We start from the raw sequence: 23976 nt of genomic DNA, 5'->3' as shown, positions 1-23976 counted from the left end.
TATTATCCTTAGTATCATCTTTCAGTGAAAGTCCATCTACAAATTCATTAACTTTTTTGAGACAAATCATTGGCATCCTAATCTTCTGATTCCCATGAAAGACTCACTTTCAAGATACAATTGCAGCTGCCCCACACTGCCAGTTACTGTATCATACACGTCTTAAAATTCTGTAATCAGCATCCACCAGGTGCCGTATCGCATTCAGCACACCACAGTCAGTCAATACAGACATCCCCAAACACACCAAGGCTGGTTTTGTCAAATGTTTTATTGAGTGTAGACATCTGGAGTACTGTAAAACATGCATTATCTGTAGATTCAAAAAGGAGCAAGCCACATTGTCCTCACTGTCAAACGTGTCAGGCTTGGCATACATGATGGAGATTAATGAAGTATCATGAGAGTAATATGGTTCCCGAAAAGCTTCTACAATTTGGAGTAGGGTCTTAATCGTTTGAAATGCAAAGCTGTTCACATTTAGTGAACTTGCATGTTTGCTGGAGGTGCCATATTTTAATTCAAAACAAACAAGAATAATTTCACTGGGGGGAAGGGAGGTTCCCTAGGTAGAAACTGTATGCTTTTTGTTTCCACATATTCCAATTCCAAATAAAAATTCATATGCTTTTTGAAGCAGCACAGTTCATTTCTGAGCGAACAAATCTGGTATTCATTTCTTCTTGGGTTGTTGAGGTGTATTAAATTTAAAGAAGATAATATCTCCATCCTCCACTACGTAATTTCTGCCTTGTTGTCTGTATTTTCCAGCAGCCTGTAAATGGAACAGACAAAAGGAAAATCGGTTACTTCATTAGACATTTTATAGTATTTTCAAATGGCAATTATTTAAATATATTTTGGCTAAGAGACGGTAATACTTCAGCTTCAGAGTTTGACAGTCACAATACTCCTCAGTTTGACACCACTTGGTTTGACATATATATAAAATATATATAAAAGTAATTTAGCCTCCACTGGATCTGTAGTGCTTAAAATGCACCTGCATTATAAAGTGGTAGAGCCTGGCAAGATAAAGGACACTAAAACAGTTCCTTTTTTTTTTCTTTTTTTCTATTTGGCTTTCTTTTACTTCATCTGAAAGCCGTGCAGATGGCAAACACTGGCACAGGAATGAAAAGCAGCATTGCTGGAAATGGCTCCCGGCCCCCCGAGCTGCCGGACACGGGGTCCTGTCCCCACTGACCATGGGGACACCCTGCAAAAGCCACAGCTGTGCCTGGCTCGGGCTGCCAGTGGGGCTCTCTTGTCTGCCTGCACCCACGTAATGAAGGGCTGAGGAGCACAAAATGCAGGCTCAGCTCTTCTGTAAGAAATTTCCTTTAGAAGGCATTTGCTTCAGAAGGACAGACAGCAGAGCAGATAGGCTGTGAAACCAGGATACAGGAAAAGGCATATGGACCAAAGACATGAAAAGAAAATACGTTATTAAAATGCTGTACTTGAGGAGAGCAGAAAATAGGCAAGGAATCTATTAAATATCAGTACTTTCTGCATTACAATTTATTATTCTATTTTTCTACTGTTATCTCATTGTAATTAAACCCAGTATTACAGAGGCTGTGGCATTAGGCCTGACAGGCTGGGCGGGAGGTGGTCTGTGGAAGCATTTATCTTGAAAAGTGTCTACAATATGGAAAAGTTGAGAGCTTCTGCTTTAGTTCAATAACCATTCCTGTTTTGAAGTTTTCTCTTGCAGGAGAAAGTGCTTCCATGCAAGACCTCACTGTGCCATTATTCTCAATGACACTATCACAGTGGTGGCATGCTAAGATCCCATTACAGGAAAGCTGTTAACTAATGACCTTAGTTGCTGTAGAACAGATCAGATTAATGGTACACAGTTAACTCAGACACCTTTCTTTCACAAAACCTGCTCTGTAAAGCAACCCATTGCCCATATTGCTGCCTAGAAATTTAGAGGCTCGATAACCTTGTTGCTGCCACTCCTTATTTAAATGTGGTTCCCAGTGATGCTAGCCTATGGAAAACAGCAGCTATGATAGCCCTGACAATAAATATACACTGAAATAGTAATTGACCTTCCCCACATGACATTATTGATACATAAGAAATAGTACTTTGAAAATGTTTTCCCTATTTCTTTCCCCTGGAAATCTGTTTAGACTGTAAAATGTTTCAAGTTCTTTCCTTTGAAGATCCTAATAGTGCTTAAAGTCAAGAGCAATTAGACAAATTGATGGCATAAATACTAATAAAACAGTGCTGCAAAAATCATCAGAAAACATAAGCTGCAGGCCCAGGTACAGAAACATTTTACAGTTGAATACATTTATTACTCACAAATATTTGTAGAAAAAACTGTCCTCCACAAAGTAACACAACATAATTTTTTAGTACAGTAGTGCACACTGTCAGTGTGACATAGACTTCTTTAATTAAATACATTTTGATACACTAATGTAAGTTTATGTATTTTTGTTACCAGTTTACAGTTAATTAAAAGTGACAGTGTTCCTTTAAATTCTCTAGAGACCATTTAATCCATTTCCATTGCTATCAGAAACACTGGTTGAAAAAATCAATACCCATTTGTGAATCTTGAGTATGTATTAAACAAGACACGTCTAACCAGTTCATTTGCACTTGAAAGCAGCCATCTGTAGAAGCCAGCTTTGCCTAAGCAGATATGATTGCTAATAATGTGATATCCCTGTAGACTACAAAGCCCACACAGAGCTATTCAGTGTATAGTTCACAGCACTGGCATTAAATTAGTTATGCTGTACTGGTGTTAAACACACACAAAATCAAACTTAAAAATCGATCAACTTGATAACATACAAAGCAAGCAACTCCCATTACCACTGTTATTTAAGATGACTCCTACAAGCGCCTAAATTTAATTTTTAAATTTACCAGCAATATAAAAGCAATTAGCATTGTCTATGGCATGAAACATTGTATTAAATGCAAATTAGAAAAGACCAGAGGAATATGACACTTCATACTAAGAACAAGGTTTTTTTCCCAGCCTTGACTTTAAAACTGAGTAACAAATTCAAATCTGCTTGTTTTACAGCTACATCATAACAATAAAAATTTAATAATTAAATATGATTTGAGCATGGAAGTTTATTTTTAGAATCTCACATTGTGAAAAGCAAATAAAAATATACAAGCAAAATACTGATTAATTTAATAGGTGTTAACTGATGTAGCCTCTCAGGGAAAACACTCATGTTTGAGCATCAAAAACTGATAGTGGCAAAATTCGAATCTGTTATGAAAAGTGGTTCCTGACTGCAGAATATTAGATTTATTTATAGCTGTGGCTTCCCTTTACAACTACAACTCTACTTCCCTTTTCATAAAGCAGTTCACATGCTGCAACGAACCAATTATATGGGATTTTTTTCCCCTCACTTCCTGGGGTTCAAACAAACCTATTAAAGTCCCGCTGCTCAGTATGATCTTCCTTAGTGATACCACTGAGAATAGGCTGAATTTGAAATCATAGTTTTGCATACCTTTCAAGCTATCAAATAGCAAACAATAAAGCCGAACCTTTTAAATTCTTTAACACGTTATTGTGTGTAGAAACCTTCAAATACTGAGATTGAGTAAATCAAATAACGTGCTTTGTAATTGCAATTTCATAAAATACAAATCTTAAGAAAATGTCAGAAGTGCCAAACGAGAAATCAAATGTATATGAAATAAAGGTAAGTTTTTCTGCTTAGAAAGAAGAAGGAAATAATGCATTAGCAACGCAGAGAAGAACAGCTTTCGTTATGACATTTTTTGCCATGTACGAGTTCATTTCATACTTAATAACATCAAATCAGATATAATTTGTCAGCTCTAAAAGGGCACAACTTTGGGCACCCAAGCAGTCTCTGCCCTCTAGTGTTGAGAAAGCAGATGAAACTCTTCTCAACACAAGTGTCACCACAAAGAAGAGCAGGCTCAAGGAGAAAAGTTTTCCATTAAATATCTTTACTATCTATTCAGCACATAGTAGCCACCCTGAGCGACCAAAGTAAGGCATGGCATTTTTGATTAAGACATCAAAGGGCAATTGAATAAAATACTGAAATGGTAAATTTTAAGATTCTAATTATGCTTATCAGAGCCTAGAAGTAGAATCCACTAATCCTGAAAAAAGGGTACAATTTTATATTAGAATATTTTCTTAACTATTTGCATCTGACATTTTTAATACCTTTCTTCAAAACAAGATGACACATTTTTAGAAGAAACAGATTTTTCTGTTTCATGTTTCCCTTTAGAAGTGATTAAAAAATCTCTTGCATCTTAAAAGCCTGATTTTTCAAAAACAAGTCCGTTTTAAAGCTTATTAAATTCTGAACACAAATATGCAAACAGAGAGAAAAACACCCCAACACATTAGCACAGCATTTAGTTTTAGTGCTGACACGTAGTCCATGCACTATTATATCTCGGGTACTGAAATAGTTGCATTCCTGTCCAGTAAGTTGGTGCATTTGAACTCTTTCTTAAATAAAAGATGAAAAAATGGATTTTGGTCTATTGCTAGAAGTGACTGAAGATTCACTTAGCATTAAGAACTTTTTCCAGTGGAAATTCAGATTTGAAATGGAAGAATGGCACGTTTGGAGGGAGAAGAAAAAGTGGGGAGCTCACCTTGACAGCAGCCTCTGAACCTCCTTCTTTAAAATCTTCATATTTCATTACTTCAGCCATAATGAATCCCTTTTCAAAATCTGTGTGAATCTTCCCTGCTGCCTGAGGAGCCTTCGTCCCTTTCTGTCAAACGAAAGACAAGAAGAAAATTAATTGCATTTAAGAAGATTGATTGCAGGAAAGAGGTTTCTCCTTTTTTACAAGCTTTAAGGTTCTGCTGAAACTTTGTTTCGTATCAGCTAAAATGCCACATGTGCAGCTGGGCGATCCTCAATACTGGGACACAGACAGTGCCTTTGCCACAGATAAACCAACCGACATTAAAGAACAGCAGCTTTGTTTTTCCTAATAGCTATCAACAGCAGTATTGATTTTAGAAGCTATGACTGTGTTTTGTTGTGAGATTTGCTTCGACCCCTAGCTTTCTACAGAAAGTGAGGAAGATATAGATTTTTAAATAACTTTAAAATCTGAATTACTCAAGACTTTCACTTACATCCAAATAATTTCAATTAAAGATAACATTCATGGTGAACAACATTTGCAATGAGAAATGACATATGGATGTCAAGCCGTACACATTAGCTTATTTTTCTTTCAGAATAATTTTAGTAAGTTTGATATAGAACAAACTGAGTATTCTTACCAAAACATCAACAACTGAATCACTAAAAAATAAAAAATCACCGACAACTATACGATAATTTAAGTTTATGCAATAGAGGAGAATGCATTATAGCTGCATGCTTCAAATTACAAGGACATACATTCTGTGCACACACAACCATGGAGAGAAATTTGAGCAATAATGGTGACCTAAAGGCTGCTTAATAAAGCATGTTAAAGTGCTAAGGAGTCTGACACTGTAAAGCACAGTTTTTACAATAAAAGATGTATTGGGTTAATATGGCTACTCACTGATGCTTACCTGACTAAGTATCTTTGCACATTAAATCAAAGATACTCACAATCAGTCTTAAGACAAACCAGCTTTCAAATTCTCTAATAAAGAGCAAGCACTTCTACTGAAAAAAGTGGAATTTCACAATACGCTTTTTTTAAAACTATGGCAAGAATCAGAACAACAAAATCCTGCTTTTATATTATTTTGGCTGCTGTTTCAGGAACCTTAGCAAGCAGTTATCAGGTAAACAGAGATGAGAAAAAAAAGCTAAAAAAACCCCACACGCTTTTAAGAAAATAAGTTTAATGTGCTAAAACACATACACAAACATCTGTAGCAGTACTATTGAAAATATAAATTTACAGGAAATTATGTTGATTAATGAAAACAAATTAATTCCAGTGAATGAAATTAAATACAGCACTGCAACTCATTGCACAGCCCTAAATACACCGATGCAAAAAATAGAAGCTCAAAGACTGAACTGCACCTCCAAAAGTTGATATTGCTGTAATTTTTAAGGTAAGAGCTTGCAACTGTACATATTCCAAAATATTTGTTCTATATTGATCTTTATATTGCAACATATTTACAGTCAAAGGCAAACCATTACAGCTCAGCTCTTACTGTCCTCTGGGAATAAATCGAATAAATCAGTTGATGTCTATGGCTATAAACATTTTACATCAATATTTAAAATACATAATATTGTTTTAGACATTACATAAGTTCCCAGAGAAACATATAAACTACCAAAATAAACTAGGTCTAAATACTAAAGTCAGTAAAAGACCTGAATTACTGCACACTGATTTTAGGATTTGGAGCCCAACTGTGTATCCACGAGGAATATAATGACGTTATATTGCTTTTATTGCTAAAATGTAATCCCAGCAAAGCACAGGAGGAATGAACCATCCGCAACCCAAACAAACTTAGTGAATACAAAATGAAAAGCAACATCAATTTCACTGCAGACAAACCCAGTCACACAGATTAAGCAAGCACAATACTGGTACGTCTTATCTCTGACCACAGGAGGAGGGTAGACAGATTCTACAGGATGAAGAAATTCAGACTATGTAATAGGCAGAATCAATTGTTACCTGCCTCAATCAATGCAGCTCCACTTTCACTGTTCAGCAGCTCACAAATAATTAAAGTTATCCTGGACAAAAACCTCATCTGTAATGACTAGCTAACCGCCACCATGACAAACTTCAAAGTCAGTGATATCAATCTGAATTCAATAGTGTGGAACTGGATATAGCTGATGAATAAGTATGAATCTTACCCTGATGGTCCATGCACGCACTTCATCTGGGCCTGCAGTGAAAAAGTATTCTAGTTGGAGTGCTGCATATCCAGCCTTAATGATCTTTGCTAAAGCACTGAAAAAAAAAGGGGAAGGAATCCAATTCATTCAGCACATACACATAAAACAGCTAAATGCGCCAAGTAATCAATTTACGTGGAAAGACATTTCATATTTTGAAGATATCAGGTCTACTTTTGAACAGAGCAGTAATTGCAGTAGCCTTTTACTTTGAACTCTCCTCAAAAGAACTACTTTTTTACTGCAAAATCATAAAGATAGCATTTTGATTTGTTTATTTGGCAACCTACAGAAACATGGGATAAATATAAATCACCCTATCAGGCAGCACTCTTGTCTCATGCAATTTTCAGGACTCCAGGTCATGAAAGCTTATCTGTTTGACTGAAATTCAATATTGAAACGATTTATTATAGTTCCTCAGAAAATTATGGCAAAATTTTCTCCACTGTCCTTATTCCCCATAGATGACGAAACAGTTTTGGTGATCATTCCTTCTCAAAAATATACATAACTAATACCTATGTTATAATTAAAACACTGTACAGAGATGACAGATGACAGTTAAAAACTTAATTTAAAATAAATCTTTTCACTCTGTCTCATGGTAAAGAAAGGAGAAGATTCTCTCTTTATAATGGTAATTACTCTGTCATTTATTATTCTATCAGCGCAAGCAATTAAATTACTGCAAGGAAATAGTTGATAATAAAGTGTAGGGAAAATGAATGCTAATTAACCTTTGTGTCATGTTCTCTTCCAGATACTTCTGTTTCTCCTCAGCACTCATATCTTGCAACTTGAGTTCCAAGGCCCCACTAAAAGGAATGACCAAAGCTCCCGGGTCGTGCTTGTCCACCCACTCTTTAATTTTTATCAACCTGTAGACAACAAAGGGCACAACATTATCTTGTAGTGCATGCATGGCTGTACCACATTCATTATTATCAAGTAGCACATACATATTCATAAGAATTGCACGGATTTATGATGCCATCTTTTTGTGTATTGCTTTCCAAGGTCAAGGCATTAACAGGCAGCAATTGCTTCAGGTGTACTCCATTAACATTTCACTGTTTCCTGGTTTCTGTTTGGCATTTAATCTACAGAAATAGGCATAATTTGGGACAATAACTAGGTGTTTGGTAGAGGTTAAATACTTGCAATCTAAAAAGTGAATAAAACTTTCTGGGAGAAAAATGTACTTCCAAGAATTATATTTATCAAATGTGGTAAAACTGAGGGACTTCAGTTTTTCCTGACTTTTTTTTTTAATTAAAAAAAAAGGCATCTCAGTAGCTAAGACTGCTGATGTTAGGAAAGAACACTATACTCCTATATAGCAAGCTGCACGTGCTTTTTCTGCATATTGATCTTGGAGTAGGCCATGGCTGATCAACACAGTTCCATGTTTCTACCGGTTTTTCCCACCTTTTTACTGTTGTCCCAGGACAAAGCTTCTGGCTACTATACTACGATTATTTTTAAATAAAATAAAAAAAAATTCTATTCATCTTCAGTAACTGGCAGCATTTACAATAGCTTGCTATGCATAATTTCTTTTAGTTGAATGAAACAACAAATTTAGAGCTAAAAACTCAGGGTGTTAGTTTTTCAATGTTAATTACCCTACTGAAGTAAACAAAACTGGCAGCCTCCTGGCAGCCAGGAGGGTCAGGTGTGTCCTGGCATACATCAGGCACAGCATGGCCAGCCAGGCACGGGGTGTGATTGTCCTGCTCTGCTCTGGGGCAGCTTCACCTCCAGTTCTGGGGGAAGCTTTGGGCACCACAATATAAGAAGGTTATAAAGGTCTTAGAGGGTATCCAAAGGAGGGAAACAGTGATGGTGAAGGGCCTTGAGGAGGAGCCGTGTGAGCAGCAGCAGAGGTCACTTGGCCTGTTCAGCCTGGAGGGGACTGAGGGAAGACCTCACTGCAGTTACAGTTTCCTGTGAGGGGAAGCAGAGGGACAGCACTGATCTCTTCTTTTGGTGACCAAAGAATGAGGGAATGGCCAAGTGGTGTCAGGGGGAGTTTAGTTTGGGTATTCGAGAAAGTTTCTTCACCCAGATGGACAATGCTCTCAGGCACACGGTGTGACTCTTGGGGATGTTTTGTGCAGGGTCAGGAGCTGGACTCAATGATCCTCATAGGTCCCTTCCAAATCAGAATATTCTGTGATTCTGTGAAAACTTTAGAGCAGTAGATGGTATTTAAAAAAAAAATCTTTAAACACAAGCATCATATTCATGACTGCAAGTATTTATTGTAAGTTTAAGGGAGACATTTATAAATTACCTGGGAGGAGTTCACTACTGTTAATAGGACACTATTTCTAAACACATATGAATGGTAAGAATGACAGCTCTATGCTCAGCAAGCAAACACAGGAGCCCTGGGAATACTTCCTGTACACGAATAATCGAATCATAAAACACAGCACTTTGGGTGCCAGCAATGTTTCAGACCTGAAGCACCCACCATACAGCACAGGGCTTTATACTTGCTGAGTTCTTTTTCTTAGTCCTGCTAATCTGTAAGATTTAGACTAAGGTTTTAGCTGCTATTATACTAAAGTGCTTTGAAACTGTGGCCTGCAAACCTTTAAATAATCAATGCAAATGTCACTTCAGAAAAAAATGAACTCAACCACAAGTTCATCAACACACATTTGTCAGAGAAAATAGCAGGGGATCAGAGCTATTATGAGATTAAGTGCATGGCCGACTGAGTAGGGTTTTAGATGGTACAAAGAATATAAAGTTCACTCAACAGTTTTCACACATTTGTTATATAAGGCTGGTCTTCTATCATTTACTTATGTAAATACCCCATCAATGTTTTTCAATCCTCATTATACTAATCTTTTCCTGCCTCCAGTTACTCAGTGAAAACAGAGTTTGGTATCCAGGACTGATACTGAAACACTATTGCTTTCAGAAACATCTGAACTGAAAATCACAATTAAGGTGTGTTTCTCAATGGGAAATCTGACACTTAACAGCATTTCTAAAACTAACATTTGCAGTTAACTAATTTATTTTGGCTAACAAATTGGGTATCAAAGTTCAGAGCTTATAAATGCCAACATTTTACAGAAAATATGTCTCAAAATGAATCTACAATTCATGAGTGTACTTCGACACATGTGCGTACACAGATGTTTTTTTTAAGGAATTACCTAACATGGTCTCCAGACTAATTAAATAATGTGCCAAGTGAAGAAAGATAGAATGATATGTGTAAACCTGAAAAAGTGAAATGAGCATGAAAATAATGTCAAAAACTTGACTCAAATTCTGTTTAGTAAATATGGTCATCATAACTAATAAACTAAGAACTATTGTGGAACAACAAGATAAGAAATAATTACTTTGGCTAAAACACCAATTCAGAATAATAATAGTCTTAGACTGTCATTTTAACAGCTTTTCTATTGAGTCCTTAGAGGGATTATTTGCATTCCTCAGGTATTCTATTGTACGATTCAGATGAATAAAGACTTACAAATCATTCCTCTACCGCCAGTGTGAGACTTTGATCCAGTGAATACACCATTGTACCTTAACTATAATTGGCAAAAAACCTGACAGTGTAGAGCATCACAAGCTTAATAACAAAGGAGAATATCTCAAAGTGTTGACAGACGATCTTCATAATGCAGGAGCAAAGCTGGTACATTTTACCAATAAATGAGCACTGAGGTCTAAAGGTCTCTGAAGTGACTGACATCAGACCTGCTACAGCCTCTCTAAAAGAATAAGGTAGTGCATCCCACTCTGTACAGTCAGGTTCTCTGCCCGAGTCTTTTACTTTTGTGACTTTCAGTGTCACAGGAATTACTAAACAAGTACCAAGGAATTCCCCTAAATATGATCAAAATAAAGAAAATACACAAAAAAGTAAACACTCAAATATAAATATTGATATATTTCTAATTCACGTTTTCCCCAATGTAGAATGCTTAACTAATAATCAGTAAAATAATAGTGCATGTTTGCCTTCCTGTTACAGATAACCAAGTGTGCCAAACAGATCAAAATGGTCTTAACAAATGGTAACAATTAATGTCATAGTCTGTTTTATTTGAGGACATAATTTTTCCAAAGAAAATTATGTACGTCTGTAAAAGGACAGCAATAGTACATTCATTTTGGGCCTTTAAGATAAGCAAATCCTGGAGTATCTCTCCATTATTTCATGCTATACTTGAAAATGAATAATGAAAAATGTTGGATTTTATGCTTAAAGCCTTTTAATACTTAAAAACTGCCACTGCACGCTAAAATGTAACAAAATGAAAAGTAAAAACCAAAAAGTAGAACTGACAGCACCAATGACCATGATTAACAGCTGAAACTACTTTAAGAAATGAGGAACTGCTTGAGATGAAAACCCTTCTTAACAAAGTAAACCAAAAACTAAGTGAAAACAGTGTAACAGAGTGGGATTTCTGCGACATCCAACAGACTTTCCCGACTGGGGTAGCTTGGTTCCTCCCTTCCCTGTGGAGAGGAGTGTGCCAACAGCAGCTAGAGAGGGTTCCACAACTGAAGTCTGACTGATGCCAGAAAACAGACAAAACATCTTTTCTGGAAAAAAAAATACAGACTCAAGAGACAGCAAGACATCCATTCATTCTGTGATGGCAAGCAGAAAAGCATATTATGACTGTGTAAAAGCCTGACACAAGAAAAAAAACAAGGCAAGTGCAAAACCAGACCTCATCAACTTGCAAGTGAAGGCAGCACTCAAATTTTTGATCAGGGAAAACACTAAAGAGGAATTCAGATGCTCATTTCCACCTAACACTGTGACTGTTGTTTGATAAGGACATAAGGAGTATCAGCAGCATGATTAGCATTTCCAGTAAACCACAGGGGCCAGTGACTTCAATGCAGATGGATCAGGACAATTACTAGAGTTAACTCCTGATACTAAATCAGGATGCAAAAGACCTTGGAGAAAGGTTTAAAAATGATGGCACTCACTGAGAAGGCCAATAAACAAAGAACACCAGAAATGGGAGTTGTTAGAAGGGGGTGCCTTCACTTTAAAATGGGGAAGCTTACTGAGGCAGAAAAAACCAAAACCTGCAGCCAACCAAAATAAAAAGGTATAAAAGTTGCAGAAGGTACATTACCTACAAATCAATATTTGAGAGAGTTTCACATGAGAGATCCAGCTGGGAACAGAGACAGAGTTCAGATGGAAATCTGAAGTAGTGATGGAAGAGAGAAGCTGCAGAGAAAGCTTAAGCTCAGTGGACACCTGCAAGACAAGATGATCTGAAAAACTGACCCCTGAGAAGAAAGGTGATTTGTGAAAGTATGCTTTTGCACAAGCAGGACCAAAAAAACTAATGGAAGAGAAACAAGTGTTTTTCTGTTCTACACCTGAACTATGAGTGAAAACCAGCAGAAACAAAAGAGCACGGCAGGGAAAAAGAAAATATCAGGCAGCACAAGAAGAAAGAAACACATGTAGGTAAGATGAAACTAAATGATAAAAATTTACAAAAGACTGGAAAAAAGATCCACAGAAGGAATGAGAATAAGAGGACTTAGAAATTCCAACAGGCTTCCCTGTTGGCAGTTCTGCACAATACCGATTTTTAAAAGCTTCTAAACTTAATCTGTTTAGTGCTTGCTCCCTACTGTTGAAGTTTTCCATAGGTGGAGCCTAAGCCACCTTTATTTTAGTTAAACTGAGCCTATAAGCTGTGGACCGAGAATATACACTCCCTTATTTATATCTTAAAAAATGTAGGTAGGTTTTATTTTGAGCTTTCCTGGCAAACTACATATTACTTCTAACTTTGAACCTTTTTGTTTAGACTCTCTTCAATTGGTCTAAAAGTTTCTGAAAGCACACAGTACCCAATGCACTTCTCAGAGCTTTCAATAATAGTATCTTATAAATATTACAAATAGCTAGAGGATTAACTCATTTTTCAGGTGATTTTCCTGTTTATTAAACCCAGTCTAGCATTTGCTTTTTTCTGACAGCACTGCAACATTATCTCATACTCAGGTTATAACTTACTGAGTGACCCCATTTGACTAGCTATTCTTAATACTATGTTTGCATAGTTAATTATTCCTGTATAAAATCCTTCTCAGGAGCTGCACTGTGGCTATTTTTTCCTAATGATTTCTTCTGTTTCTTGAGATGCTCCTAGGCTCTAATTTTGTTCTACACATATGTGGACATCTCCTAGATTGAGGGTCATGCAGAGATTTAAAAAGAGTGCTCATCATCCAGCTCATTAATGGAAATACAAACAGCATTCAACCAGTAGCTGCTTCTGCAGATCTTATAATGTGATATTCTTTGTTGGGAAAGTGTACCACTGATAACCATGTGTATTATCTTCCAACCAGTCTTGCACATTCTATTTCCAGTAGTTTCCATCTAGCCAGCATTTCCTATCTTGTTCATGAGAATGCTGTGAGGCACTGAAACCTTTACAGGCCTAATAAAAATCCCAATATGCAGTATATTTTTTCGCTATATGCAAGACTGTTACATTTACCACAAACAAAATATTAGACTCATCTGACAATCTAGACAAGTAATGAACTGCCAACATGAATTTGTGAAGACAACCGGGTTGCTTTTAAGGGATTAAAACACTGAATTGTTCCAACATCTTTCTTGAAATTAAAAGAAAAATCATTGACTTAAACATATCCTGTTTCTTCTCTCCTCTTTGTGAATTTCTTTCATATTTTGAAATCTCATCTATTATAAGGTTTCAATTGAAACCACAAATTATCTGAAATGATGATGAGTTAGGCAAGAATTGTTTCTTTTGCCACTTCCCAAAACCATGAGGACAATTAAGTTTAGTTGATTTGGTAGGATGGGAGAGGAAGACCTTATCTACCTAAGCACCAGTACTGCATGACACAGTGCCTAGGTGATGTCCTTCCCTTCTGTTCTGGTAGCCTGCACAGATCCACGGAGATCAGGTCCCACTGTTCTCACATGAGGATAATATGTATATGTATCCTTATGGAGATCAGAAACACTCACAGCTTCAGTAAGCTTTCATTCCAAATTTCTACAGTTAACCAAGGATGGGATGGTAAAACCAACAGAACAAATGTATATACAAATACAATGTATAACAAATGTATGATTCTGTATCACAGAAATGGTCGGTGCCAGACGTGAAGAAGGGAAGAGGAAAGCACAGGTGGTTGTCACTCTGCTATACTGGAGCACTGTGCTCTAACTGCCTTTCTCTGAGTATCCCTTTCTTCTTGCATTACATAAGAAGAAAGAATGACTAAACAGGGAAACATTAAGGAGTAAAAAGGTACCTTCTTCCTCACCATGATGAGTTTTTATGAAGATGACAAATCTACAGAAGGTTTGGGAGTACCTGTTACAGACCTCAGCAACCATGTCTTAAATCACCAGTGATGATTATAAGTTTATTTTTTTATTCCCTGTTCCCAGCTGGCCAGATGAAACACAGCAATCCTTCAATTTCAAAAAGCCCTTTCCCAGCCCTCACCTGCAAATGCTTTCTAGAAACAGTTCAGAACAAAAGCCCTGCCTCCACGCACTGGGCTGCTTCCTGGCCAAGTGCCTCCTGTCAGCCCCTCAGGACAAGAGCTTGAGGAACCCAGCTCTGCATTTATCCTGCATATCCTGAGTGCTTTCAGCTCCTCAGCACCTTCCCATGGTCCAATGCCCAATACCTCCAGTGTTTAGTCACTGCACCTACCTGAACTTTCTAAGAGGCCAGTGTGGAGAACCCATCTCACATGTTAGATATCACTGTTGTCTCCTAACACAGAGCCAGAAACAAGAAGTGGAACAGCCCTTAAAATGCTTTATCTTTTAGGGACTTACCACACATCCCATGATCACAGGAATCTTATGGCAGAATGGGTACATCAAGTATCTCATTCTACCAGATCCAGATTTAATATTTTTAAACTTCATTGTAATTTCAAGTTACACTGTATCAAAAACAAAATCATGAAGGTTCCTGACCAACACTGTCATTTGACATTTATTATAGATGGGTTTATAACTCCTTAACATTCTCCTTTGAAATGTAAGTAATCCCAGGTTCTCTGCCTCATGTGTCAAAGCAAGTTCTTCCAAAGCCTTGATCTCTATCATGGCCATTACCTTAAATCTCCAATAATTCTGCAAAATCATTTGTTAGATGGGGTGACTAGTATTGCACCTACTATTTTATTCAAGTTGCATCCCAGATTTTAAAGAAACATTTTTAGAACCTGGACATGAGCTTCTCATCTCATTCCTTACCCGTCCAGATGTTACACTTGCTTTTCTGCTACCAGCTGCAGCACATGGAACAGGACCCCTACAGCACTCCCTGCAGGCATACTCAAGCTGTTCACCAATAAAAATAATTCAGTAAAAAAGGAGCTTTTGGAGGGAGAATTTAGTTCTTTCATAGCTCCCCTCTCCAGCTATTGCCTTTAAAGATGACCAGTTCACTTTCCCACATATCCTTAGAACTGGCTGAGCCAATATAACTGAAGGGTGGTGCAGGAACAAGTGAAGGCTACTAAGGACAGGATGTCTTAAGTTAGCCAACCACCCAAAAAACACCAATGCCATGGAGCCAAGTTCAATCAGGAATTTCATTACTTATTACTGAAGAATGCTTATAAATGGCAGGACTCCTGAGTAAAAATTATCCTATATGAGATCACTTATAAATGGATTCTTCCAGGCAGAAAACATTGGTTGACAAGAGAATTTAAAAAATCAAGGCAATATTCTGAAAATCCCTATCAAAGAACTTTATGCCCTCAAGATAAAGCTCTGTTAACAAACTAACATAATATGGTAGTAGTAGAGGGTTCTCAGCTTGCCTGATCTAGAGAGCTACCCAGAGACATTGGCTGTTTAACGGTATGCTAAAAACACATAAGGACACAACGCTTCACTTACAAATTTGTATGTATGACCAACCACTTTTTGAATGTATTTCATATAAAGATTTGGCTTAACTGACATGAAATTTTTTGGTTTGCAAAATGTGGGAGCTGTGAAGGAAATAATACCAGAGAACATGAACCTGTAAATCAAGAACAGACAGTAGTTAATGAACAGAAAATTTCTGTGTCTAGGAGAAGCATGCATAGCAGAAAGATAAAGTTCATGGACTGCAGTAACTTTGAATTAAAAAACACCAAGATGGTAGAAAGACAAAGAAGTAAAATAATCCAGGATGACTTTTTCTGCAGATATATATATGTAGAGCTCCCAGTAAAAAAAGATTTATCAGTACATTATACAGCTTATATAATCTAACAAAAGCTCAGTCAAGATAAGACATTTGTAAGAAGCATCACTAATGAAGAATAAAGATCTTAAAATCCAATTTCAAAACCTTCATTTCTGATCTGATTTCCAAGACTGTAGTAATATCTCTAGCCAAATTATGGTCCCCACCAAGGCAATTGAAACCAATTATAAATTGGTATCACAACCAACTCAAACCAAATTATGACTTAAACAACAAGTGGTACTACACTGCCACTGTAGCACACCTGCTGGCACGTGAAAGGCTTACAGTTCTCCTTGGGCTGCCAGTTGTGAACACTAATTCTGTCTGAACTAAAAAGACAAAAAGAGATTGCTGTTGCAAGGATCAAGAACAGCCAAGACTCAACTACTGATGAACCCACATAACAACAGAGACTGCATCAAACTGTGCATATTACATTTCCTAGTTATGGGCACAAGAAGCCCTACTTAAGAACATATACTTTGGACCAGAAAGATGCTTTTAAAGTCACATCTTGTCATTCTTTCTGCTATCATTTATAAAATGCATCATTTACAATGGTTACCTTGAAAACTATAACAAAATAATTTAACAATTACTCATTCATAAATCATAGCAGAAGGAGCAAATCTCAGTCACAAGGCTTCCATGCAAATTGATGATAACTGAGATACCATTACAGATTAGTAGAAAGCGCTCCTATTCCATAGTCAGGCTTATGCTATGGCATGGTAATTTTAAGTTTTGTCTCTTGACAGGACTTCTTTATGTCACATGAAAACTATTCTTGAGAGTCCTGTACATAGCAAGGCAATTCATATCAATGCTATTATAGTAAAGTTTCAAATACATAAACTCAAAAAGTTATGAGCCATTCATAAATAAGAGTATTGACCAAAAAAACCCTAAAGATGTTGAATGGTTAATACTCAACCTAGAGCAATTCCAAGAATACAAGGCTTTATTTCAGACCCCTGATTTAGATACCTAATCTAGCTCTGCTCCCTATATAGTTAATGAAGTAGGAGGCTCTTCTGAGGGCAATTCAGAGTACTTAAATTAGGGCTCCCTTTCTCATTTTCTTCTTAAAGCACCTCCCCTCTCCTCTTTCCATAGGCTGCTTTAGAAACTAACCCTTACCTTATATGCCTAAGACATTCACATAAAATTATGTGATGGGCCTCAGTCCTGCCTCCTGCTGATAAACTTCCCCAAAACAATGTCTAATAAATCCAAGAGCATACACTGTACTGTCATATGAACATGTCCATGTCTGAGTAAAGCACTAAATGAGTTCAGGATTTTCACAGCATGCAGAGATGCCTTGTATGAAATGTACTTCACTAATTTGAAAAGCTGTCACAGAAATGTTCAATTCCACAGACACAGTCTGTTTACCTGTCCAAACTATGGTGAAATGAAAAAAAAAATTAACCATGTCTGAATCATCTACTAAAACATGCTTGTCCTAGGGGAGCAGAACTTTGAATTTTTTCAGAAGCCAGAATAAGTATCTGGATCAGTGTCATGCTTCATTTATCTGACCGACTAAAGGATCTGTTAGACAGAGATTTTTAAGGCTGAAAATGGAATGACAAAGTATATTTCTGTCAGAAGTAAATAATCTTATTCTGTGGGTGGGTATGCACAAAACATTTTTATTTGGAAGTACAAAACTAAAATTTGATTTATTATAAAATTGTTAGCTTACCTAGCTTCATTTTTGTATCAGTTATGGGATTAGGAGGCATTCAACACCCTCAGCAATTTCAACAATAAAAAAAACCAATTTCACTGAGAAGAGCTCCACCTTGAAGTTACAGTGCTCTGTGGTAGGCTTTACCCTTACAAACACTAGCACTAACAATAGGATCAAAAAAGCCAAACCTAAAAAGCAAGCTACTTTTATTTTTGTGACTTGGTAGAAATCAGAAACCGTTTTTCAATAAAGTCAGAACGTAAGCCCAAAATCATACTAATCCATGTTCAGTCTCTCCTGAGTAAAGAAAAGGCTCCATGTGTGGTGGCAAACATGAGAGTTGTCAACATAAATGAAAATGTTCATGAATAAAAAACAGGCTGTTATAAAGATCTAATTATAATATTACTATCAATTGCTAGCTTGCACTTGCAAATCTTTCATATCATATAAATGCATTGTTTTTGACGTTTCTCTGTAGCTAAACATCACATCATTTCACTTTTTCAAAGTAGTTCAAACATGCATGGGATATACTATAAGGAATGTGATCTGATCTACAGTTACACTGAAAAGAAAAACTATGACAAGAAATGTGCAGTCATTAGAATGTAAAACATTAATCATCTCCCAAGTAAAAAAAAATACTGACTTCTAACAGCCTCTATAAAATGATTTCTACTTTCTTTATATTCATTCTTGCTGTCCAAAACAGCAGTTGAAAACACTTCAGCCAGTTATGCAAGTGACGACAAAAATAATACAGACATCCAAAGCACTACTGACACTGTGAACTATTCAACTTCCATCCAGATGCTTTCTTATGATGAGAAATGGTGCTTATTTGCTTCAAGCAATCGCCTACACTCTTCTAGCACATAGAGTTTGAGAAATGTTTCAGTAACAATGAACTTCTCAATGACACTTTCAATTAAAAGCATTGCTCCTATTTTAATGCTCACATTTTCTTCTGTTTCAGAAGCAGCCTAGTATTTAAGTTTGGAAAAGACCTGCTCAAGAGGGAAGAGCCCCAGTAAGTAACACATGGTTAAAAGTAGACCTAGTCAAAGGAAAAACACTAAAATATCATATTCGGCAGCTATTCTGGGCCATGATAGTCTATGCATTTCTCCACCAGTCACTTAATCAACATACACAATGCAATTTTAGTCTTAGTTTGGTTGAGTAATGACACCATCAAAGAAGAAATGATGACAGAAAATAACCTTGGGTAAACACAAGTAATTCGGTTTAAAGGAAAAAATAAAGCATGTCCTGATAAATTTATTCTCTCACTGATATGACATATGATTTTCTGTGCAGGAGAAATCTATAAAGTACCTGATAGTGTGCTGTGTGTAAAACTACTCATTCAGCTGGAGAAGAAGGGGAAGTGGATTTGTAGAGACTGAGGACTGAGCAATGCACTGGATATGATAACAAATTAACAGGAGAACGAATTAATCTTTTAGGGTACTAAATCAAAATTCACCAGGATCAAATTTAGGACTGATCATGTTAAATACATTAATGACCTTGACACAAACATTAGTTGCATGCAAATTTTATGTTCAAAGCAGGGACAGGAGACATTTTCCTCAAGGAAAGTCATCATCATTGTCAACTGAAAGGGACAGAGAAGGGAGATCACACTAGGTTAGTGCTCTTCAAAGCAAATCTAAGTCACCAGGACAATGCAACAGGGAAAAGGAAAATATCATCTACAGATCCTACTGGAAATGCTTCCCCTTTGCTTAACAGGATGCATTGTATCTGCATACAAGGTATTCCTGAAAGCATATGGAGGACCACGTGCAGCTGTGGTCAGCTAAGTTCAGAACAGGTCTAAAATTATCAGAGAGATCCGAACCTCTTGTAAATGACACAGAAAGAGAAAACTGATAATACCTGCTTTAAATAAGGAGATAAACACCAATTAGATAAGATACTATTTAGTCTACAGGACAAAGCTGCCTGAACCACCAATGAAATAAGCCAGCCATGGAAAAACAGAGGCTGGAAATTAGCAGAACATTTTCAACCCAAGGCAGCAGCAAGGTTCTGTGAACTGCCTCCCAATACTAAGTGCAGAACAATCAGCCACTGTTAAAAAAAATCCACAACAAATCACCACCTTAATTAATTTATGGAAGTCATTATACTGTGTAGCTACCAACAATAACTGGTTCTGTACTGAATGCAGAGGAGGGATTACAGTAATTTAGGGATTACCATATAGTTACAAGGAAGCACTACACTTTGTGAATTCAGAAGTACTTAAATGCTATGCAGAAATGCACAGGAGGACAAAGAGGTCTCAATTTCACACAAATCAAGTTCCTACACCTTTTGTAAGAACCAATGCCTTCACGGGGAGGAAGGCAGAAAGAACTCAACCCCCACATACTGGAATTGGCTAGTGCTGGCCAGCTGACCAGCAGCAGTAGGACTGTCAGACTGATGCTACCTGTGCTCACTGCCTGATGTCACTGCTTCCCGAAGGAGGAATTTGGGATCACTGTTGTAAGGAAACAAGACTCAAAGCTCTTGAACAACCAGACTTCATGAGTTCTGCTCTTCCAAAATAAAATGTACATAAAGTCAGAAGTAGCCCTCTATACCATACATAGTTACCAGTACCACTCACAAGGACAGCACAGGTAAAGCAGACGAGGTCGCTGAAGCATAGCTTGGCAGCAAGTCATCTCAAAATTTCAACAAGGTACAATTTTTAAAATAGCACTAATAATAGCACTGGACTTCAACATACTAGCTGGTCAAATGAAGAAAATTAAAAGTGTTTTAACTTTAAAGTATCTAAAAATTTTAATTTAAATTTTCCTACTTGGTATCAGAAACAGAGATTTAAAAGAGACAAAAAATCCAGTCCCTCATCACCAAATCTTCAGGCATGTGGCTTTAACATAAGGTCTTCCATCTACAGTCCCACATTTGTATTGAATTTTGCTCCAGAAAAAGGGAATCCCATCATCAGGGGTCTCCTACCTGCCCAACCCTACTGCATCCTCAAGAGCAAGCTTGTCCTTTTCATGGAGCAAGGTTGGCCATAAAGGAAAGGTACACCCCTAAGCACCACTAACAACCTTCATTGTGGCATTTTCTGACTTTGAAAAGCGTCCCATTAGAGCATTAAGACACTCTAATATAGCAGCACATAATTTCCAATTTATAAAAAAGCCACCAATAAACATGCTGAATCCTAAACTGAATGTACTCATTAAATATCCATTACACAAACCTATCTTTGAGCTAATGGAACTACAGTGAGCATTTGTCCCTCAGCAGATTAGAAGCTGTTCTGCTGCAAGGTGTCACAGGTACTTGCTAAGAGCTCAGAAACAGAAAGACAAAGTACCTCTGATTTTCATTCCAAGGAGAAAAAAATCTAGTGAGTGCAGTCTCTTCTGATCATTTTCCCTAAAATAATGGCCACTTTCCCACCCAACAGTTCTTCACATTCTGTTGCTCACTCTGCTTTCTTCTCCCAGTGTTATTCTCCAGTCTTCAAAGCCTTCCATCCTGGTCCAAGAGCTCTTTAGCAAGATGCTTCCAAAGGCAACTCACAGAACTGGCACTTCACTGAATTCACACTCCCTCCTACCCTTGTCGTGGTCACTCCCACACCCCTACTTCCTTTTATCTCATTTGCAGGGTTGCCAGTTCTGCTCCTGGTCACAGACCCACTTCCTGCTCAGCTTCATTCATGCTTGAACATACAGAGGTACAACTGAGACACTTCCAAATCCCTGTTAGGTCTGCTCAATTCTTAAATTTAGCAACAGCTATTTCAAAGAAAAATCCCTTTACCACTGTGTATCTCACAGTATTTAGTATTACATTAACCATCTACCACTGTACTTTCTTGTATTTTTTTTAATAAATTGTACAAATACTGACATTTTGAAATTTGTTCTGCACAAATCCACTGCATATTGATGATTTTTCCCACTAAATAGTGGACAAAGTACTTATGTAATAGGCTGAAATAAACAAAGCTCAGGTATAGAATACCAGTCTAATAAAAATAAACAAACAATCCACTGTACAGTTTATGTACCAGAGACATATATACCAGATATATACAGTAATATCTTTTATAAAGAAATATTAGAGACAAGTCCTTCAGTAGAGTCTAGAAAAGCACAGACCATATAGTTGTACTGTTAGTGCTTCCACTTATCAGATGAAATCTTATCTTTACACAGAAAAAGGACAAAAAAATAGGAATATAAATATAGTAATCTGAAACACAGTAACATTAACCAATACTGTATCTTTCCTTGAAACAAAAATTTCTCTTAGAAAAGATGCAGTTGATAGTTTCTCTAGCACATTCAACATTATTGTGCATGTTCTTCTGGTACAAACTTGTGGAGCCTGCAGTAAGAAATGCCAAGAGTGCAAAAGACTTCATGTAACAATATTCAAGTCAAAGCTGTGTATGTCCTCAATTTTGCTTTTCACCACAACCCAACTATACATTATGAATCAACCAGAAAAAGGACATATTTTTTTATGCTGCAATAAAAATAACACAAAGTATGGAACTTCAGTGATGAGATGCCTAAACCAGAAGCATTTTCCCAGCCCTACAGCAGTTAAAACAAATTATATAACAATCCTTTACAGAGAAAGCTCTTACTGAATTTGAAAAAACACTTACATGCTGCAATTTTCAGAAAAGCACCACGCTAAAAATGCATTCCACTCATTCAGAAGCAACCCAGATTCAGTACTATAGAAGCTAAAGGTACTGCTCAATACAATGATTCATAGTTTCTCTAATAGGAAGATTCAGCAGTTTTCAGACGAGACCTTTATTCCCTCTCTGAATAAATGATGCCTGAAATTTTTATTCTTGTTCTAATGGAATTTCAATGGCCTTCACTGCAAATCTACTGGAAATTTTCGCATATTAAGTGGAAAAAATTAAATGATGTTAACCACATTTTAATGTGATTAAGGCTGACAGGGTCATTATTTCTGCTAATCACTCAGTTTAAAAAGCTCAAACAAAACTTTGTAACAGCCAACGTTTTTTCTGGTTTTCTGTATGTCTACTGTAGTTGAGAATTAAAGCCACTACTGAATATGAAACACAGCATATTTCATAAAAGGATATATCAAATGTTTGCCGCAATTTGTTCATGGATTTCATAATAATTAATTTAAAACTTTAAAAAGGGGGGGAATTGTTCTTTCAGAATGTATAGCCTTTTACTTCTTTTGTCTTCCTCAATCAAAAGACAAAATAGAACAAGGGAATATATACTTATTTCCCCATATGTCATATTTGCTAGTGAACAAGAGAAAACATTTCTGCATGTCTTTACTGTGAACCAAAAGATATGTGTAATCACAGAAAATAATTTCTCAGACCATGTCTGTTAGCCTCTGCAATAAGGAGCTCTGCTTATTACCACTTAGGTTGGCATAATCTGGAAATTGGGCATAAAGAAGTAGAACAGAATGAGTAGCAAAGATTATATAGTTTTCAGAGTGCCTTGTAGTTCACTTGCATGGAGGATCAAACAACAGGACAGAAAATTAAGGAGGCTGCTGTTCTGGCCACGGGCTCAGCTCGAGAGGCACAGCCTTAGAGCCAGCCCTCTTGCTCAAAGGTCTGGCACCAACAGCAGCAACTGTCAGTGGAGCAGCTCCCTAAGAACACAGAAGCTTTGAGGATGATTGAACAGGGCAGAAGGACTTCACCTAAAAAACAGACATAAGTTTGTCTTGTTCATACTGCCAGAAGAAGGGATATGGTGTCTGTGGGATTTGTATTATGTTTATTTCTGGGTGGGAGGAGGCTGTTCACAGGTTTTCTTAGGCTTGCATTTTAGGCTTTTTGAGGGATTACCATTCTCTGCAGAGATGACCACTGTAACAGTTACTGCCTGCTTAATAATTAATATCACCCTCTGTGAATCATTATTTCCGGATGACCTGTACCTCTCATGCCATGTTATCTCTTTCCTCACAACCTCTAAATTTACAGATGATTAAAAAAGAGGGGGGAAAAAAAAGCATTTCAGCATTCATATTCATTTTTTTCTACATAAGTAACTTGCTCATACTT

The 23976-nt window shown here is 36.9% G+C and overlaps 1 protein-coding gene across 2 annotated transcripts in view; it reads right to left on the bottom strand.

Moving 5' to 3' along the window:
* Positions 1-253: 253 nt before the first annotated feature.
* Positions 254-23976, bottom strand: part of OLA1 (Obg like ATPase 1) — a 118997-nt gene continuing 95274 nt past the window's right edge. For both annotated transcript variants that reach the window (XM_036386617.2, XM_036386614.2), the window contains exons 8-11: positions 7631-7771; positions 6849-6945; positions 4651-4773; positions 254-775 (exon numbers count right to left, since the gene is read on the bottom strand). In XM_036386617.2, the coding sequence (XP_036242510.1) occupies positions 674-775; positions 4651-4773; positions 6849-6945; positions 7631-7771 (463 nt within the window). In that variant the 3' untranslated portion in view covers positions 254-673. The remainder of the gene's footprint in view (positions 776-4650; positions 4774-6848; positions 6946-7630; positions 7772-23976) is intronic.

Source organism: Molothrus ater, chromosome 7, assembly GCF_012460135.2.
Source record: "Molothrus ater isolate BHLD 08-10-18 breed brown headed cowbird chromosome 7, BPBGC_Mater_1.1, whole genome shotgun sequence".
Classification (NCBI taxonomy): Eukaryota; Metazoa; Chordata; class Aves; order Passeriformes; family Icteridae; genus Molothrus; species Molothrus ater.
This window is presented reverse-complemented; position numbering and strand designations above follow the sequence as displayed.